We start from the raw sequence: 4,823 nt of genomic DNA on the forward strand, positions 1-4,823 counted from the left end.
AAACAACCAAACAAACATTTGAGCATCAGGTTTGGGAGTTGGGACAGCCCGATCACATGCACCTGACCTAAGAACCGACACCATGTTAGCTTTAATTTTTTTTATTATTATCATTTTTTTTTGTAGTCTATGATTGATCTCAAAGTCAAATTGACGAGACCTTATTAATTAAGGAGAAAATTATTATAAAATACAATAAGGTCTCACAGAATGTACTTAAAAATATCTTAAAAGTCTCAAATCTCTTTAATATAAATATATTTTTATACTTAATTACTAAAATATTTATATCCGTTTCTCTAAAATTGCATCATAATTTAGGATAGAGGTGGCGTGGCATAATATGCCAAATGCGAGAAAGCGAAACCCCAACAAATTAATCACGTCCTACAGTTTCATATTTGGCTGCATTATATTTGCCACTATTGATGTTTCAACCTAGCTAATAATTTAATAATTCAATGATATTATTCATGAATATTTCTCGTGTGTAAATATCCTAATTTTATATTTAGTATCGATGATTTTGATGTTGATTCGAATCTTATGCCCGAGATTATTGTCAAAGATTGCATCAATTCTCATTTTTTTTAAGAAAAAACATAATTTTAAATTCATGTACTTTACTCACATTTTATTATTAATCTTTATATTTTTTAATATTTTTTATCCTTATATTTTTATTTTTTTATTATTTTAAGCCCTTCCATGAATAAAATATAAAGACCTTGGAGGGAGGGATCTAAAATAATAAAAAAATAAATTTTTAAAAATTAAAAATATTAAAAAAATAGAGACTAATAACAAAATATGAATAAAATAAAAGGATGTATAGTTATGTTTTTTTTTTTTAAAAAAAAATCAAGATGATCTATTACTCCACGCGCGATTGGGGTCACGGTCAAGCTGCAAATATTCGTAATTAATTTCATTTTCTTCCTGCGTACAAGCTTCGGTGTTAATAATTTGACGTCGTAACTAAACACTCTTGGTGGTTTATACGCAAATTCTTCTGAACAACCATTTTATTAATAATAATGACAACAGCCGCCATTAGATTGTCACATTAATAGATTTTCTCGCAACTGATATGAAAAATATAAATATTTTTTCTCAATTAATATTAACAAAAAATACAAGCAACTTAATATTTATAAAAAATTTGCTTTATCCTTTATATTAATTAATCTAGATTCTTATGTTTATAAATTTATAACCTTTTTATCACTTATTATAAATTAAAAGTTTAAAACTAAGGGTAAAAAAATAATATATAGTTTTATGAAAATAAGGATTTTTTTAGTATATAAATTATGGTTAAAAATTAAAAGCTTGCTTATATTTTATGCCAAAAAGATTGTGTGTGTATATACTCTTTCTGTTAAAAAAATGTAAAATATTTTTTGAGAAGTTAGATATTCAAAAATATAAGACATTTTTAAATTTTTGATGTATAGTCATTATATTGTCATTTTTTAAAAATGTCTCTATAGATAATGACTTTATATTTATTATAGAGTGTTTAATAGAATAAATATAAAAAAATATGGTTAATTTAAAAGTAAATAATTACTTTATTGAAGGATAAAATTTAATTAAAAATATTTTATATTTTTAAATAGAGGGAGCATAAAATAAAGAGAAAGGCCTATAAGTATTTTATTTTATTTTATATTAATTATTAAAATCAACTTTAGAACGTATTGATCTAAGTCACGCGTACACGCCAACCTACCTCCAACAATTTGGTACCGAAAATAAAACGATAGAAGATGCAGAAGCAGTACTAAATATGACATCACCTCAGCCCTCCAGCACTCTTGAGACGAGATTTTTAGATGGTCTAAATTTAAAATATTATTATTATATTATTATACATTATTTTTGTTAAAATAAAATTTATAAAACTTATAAAATAATTTTAATAAATTTTTTATTTTTAATTTGGTCTAGATTTAATTTAGAGGGTTCAATTTAATATCAAAATTTTATAAATCTGGATAATCAATAACTATAAAATTTTAATATTAAATTCAACCCTCTAAATTAAATTTAAGTCAGATTAAAAATAAAAAAATTGTTGAAATTATTTTATAATTTTTATAAATTTTTATTTTAATAAATATAATATATAATAATATATTAAATCTGGACCAGGTCTCGGATGAGCATGCAAACCAGCCATATATTGTTGTTTGTCTAACCTTAGTAGGCCTCACGGATCATTAATTTCCTCCATGGAAGGAAGAACAAGCATGCTTCTCCAGGTGGTTCTGAAACACTTACCATTTGAACTAAACCCAACTTCCTTTGTCTCTCTCTTCTCCTTCATCATCGCCATAGTCTTGCTCATCAAACTCCAAACAGTAACCAGAAGAAACAAACCCGACCTACTGCCTCCATCGCCGCCTAAATTTCCATTCATCGGCAATCTTCACCAGCTCGGCACTCTGCCTCACCGTTCTCTCACAGCTCTCTCCCGCAAGTATGGCTCTCTCATGTTGCTCCGCTTAGGTCAAACCCCAACTCTGGTGGTTTCTTCTGCACACATGGCCAAAGAAATAACCAAATCCCACGACGTCGTTTTCTCAGATAGGCCTCAAACCACAGCTGCAAAAATACTTCTCTATGGATGCACTGATGTCGGTTTCTTACCCTACGGTGAAGAGTGGAGGCTCAAGAGGAAAATCTGTGTTCTTGGACTTCTCAGCCTTAAAAGAGTTCAATCCTTTCAGTACATCAGAGAAGAGGAAGTTGCAGATTTGGTCAATAAGATTCGTCAAGCATGTTCTGAGCATGATGATCATGTGAATATTTCTCAGATGGTTATTGCAACTTCAAATAATATTGTGAGCAGATGTCTTCTTGGAGAGAAGTTTGAAGCAGGAGATGGAAAAAGCAGTTTTGGCAACTTAGCAAGGAAAGTGATGGTCCTACTGGCAGCTTTCAGTTTTGGAAACTTCTTCCCTTCATTGAGATGGATGGATTTCGTTACGGGATTAATTCCGAAGTTGAATGCTACGTTTAGAGAATTAGATACTTTCTTCGATGAGGTCCTCGCTCAGCATAAGGCAGCTAAAAGGAATGACGATGATGGTCATCACAGATCAGAAAAGAAAGACTTCGTTGATATTCTCCACCAACTTCAACACGATGATCTGTTAGATATCGAACTCAACCAATCTGACATCAAAGCCATGATAATGGTATCTCTCTATGCTCTCTGTTTATGTTATCTATATATATATATATAAAATATAAAACTCTAGATCTAAGAATACCTAGGATCCTAAACTCATTTTTGATGTATTTTTATTTTTAAACATTTAAAATCATGGCAATCTCCCTCACTAACATTATTTTTTATTATTAGTTGATCAAAAAATAAAAGACCCAATTTTTTTTTTTGTAATTTTTGAGATTATTTTCTATGATTTTTTAATCAACTAACAGTTAAAATTTACAGCAATAGCGAGAGATTGTCACAATTTTAAATGTTTAGGGGTGAAAATGCACAAGAATAAGATCTAAATGTTGTTAAGCCTATAATTCAAGGGCTACATTGTCACTTTACCCATATATTAAATCTCCAAGGCTACTTTAAGCCAGCTTAAACATGTTTCATTTTCACAATATTGCCACAGGATTTTTTCACAGGAGGAAGCGACACAACTTCCACAGCTCTGGAATGGGCTTTTGCAGAACTCATGAGGAATCCAAGAACAATGAAGAAAGCCCAGGAAGAGGTGAGAAGAATGATGGGGAAAAAATCCAAAGTGGAAGAAACTGATGTGAGGAAAATGAAGTTCTTGGAATGTGTCGTCAAAGAAACTTTAAGATTACATCCTCCTCTTCCTCTGTCGGTGCCAAGAGAGACAAGATCAGGTGTGACTTTGGGCGGGTACTATGTTCCTCCAAAAACAACCGTATTTATGAATGCATGGGCAATTCAGAGAGATCCTGAGTTTTGGGAAAGACCAGAAGAGTTTGTCCCTGAGAGATTTGAGAACAGCAACGTTGATTTCAAAGGTCAAGACTTTGAACTTATTCCTTTTGGTAGTGGAAGGAGGGGATGTCCAGGACTTTCATTTGGAATTGCATCACTTGACTATGTGTTAGCTAATCTTTTGTATTGGTTCGACTGGAAGCTTCCTACTGAAGCAAGTAAATCTACTCAGCAAGCCATAGACATGAGTGAGATATTCGGGCTTACTGTCGTTAAGAAACAACCTATTTGTGTCCAACCAATACCGTACCTGATATAGCATCTTAGTTTTGGTATCCGATTAGTTCATGATCTGTGTTTCAAATTTGTGGTTTCAAGTTATTTTCATAGTGTATTTTAAATACAAATTGCCAGTAAGTTTGCTGTGTTTGGATGCTAGTTTTCCATTATATGGATGTTTGAATACTTGTATTGCAGTGGAAGTTGGATGCATCATGTTGTAAAATAGATTGTAGTTATTGTTAAAGTTACTTTACCTTTTTCATTTTATTTCAAAATAATTGAAACTTCATAATTTTAAGAGTTAAGTGATAATTTTACTTTTAAACTATAGGTTTAATTGTGTTTGAACTGTGACCCTGAACTTATTTTTGTTGCGATATTCCTCTTTCATATTTGAAAACAATGCAATGTCATTTTTGTTATTAATAAATATTAATTTTAACTCTCAGTTGATAAAAAAGTTACAAAAAATTGCCTAAAAATTATATAAAAAGACCTATAAGTTATAGAAAAAAATTAATGTCATTTATATAATTTTTTAGTTAATTAATAATCAAAGTTTGCTATGCTTGGATGCTAATTTTCCACTCTATGG

At 30.3% G+C, this 4,823-nt stretch overlaps 1 protein-coding gene across 1 annotated transcript; it reads left to right on the plus strand.

Annotated features, from left to right (window-relative positions):
• Positions 1–2,150: 2,150 nt before the first annotated feature.
• LOC129292670 (phenylacetaldehyde oxime monooxygenase CYP71AN24-like) lies at positions 2,151–4,452 on the plus strand. The gene is made up of 2 exons (XM_054930267.1): positions 2,151–3,206; positions 3,645–4,452. The coding sequence occupies exons 1-2, from the start codon at positions 2,238–2,240 to the stop codon at positions 4,263–4,265; spliced, it is 1,590 nt and encodes a 529-aa protein (XP_054786242.1). The 5' UTR covers positions 2,151–2,237; the 3' UTR covers positions 4,266–4,452.
• The last annotated feature ends 371 nt before the right edge of the window (positions 4,453–4,823 follow it).

The sequence above is a fragment of the Prosopis cineraria genome, unplaced genomic scaffold, assembly GCF_029017545.1.
Source record: "Prosopis cineraria cultivar Desert tree isolate PC_DT_omini unplaced genomic scaffold, ASM2901754v1 PC1, whole genome shotgun sequence".
Lineage (NCBI taxonomy): Eukaryota > Viridiplantae > Streptophyta > Magnoliopsida > Fabales > Fabaceae > Prosopis > Prosopis cineraria.

What these genes read in the sequence shown, in the direction of transcription:
- LOC129292670 (XM_054930267.1), top strand. Translation starts at nt 2,238, where the DNA reads ATGGAAGGAAGAACAAGCATGCTTCTCCAGGTGGTTCTGAAACACTTA. An exon ending in ACATCAAAGCCATGATAATG is followed by an intron (nt 3,207 to 3,644) that starts GTATCTCTCTAT and finishes ATATTGCCACAG; the next exon opens with GATTTTTTCACAGGAGGAAG.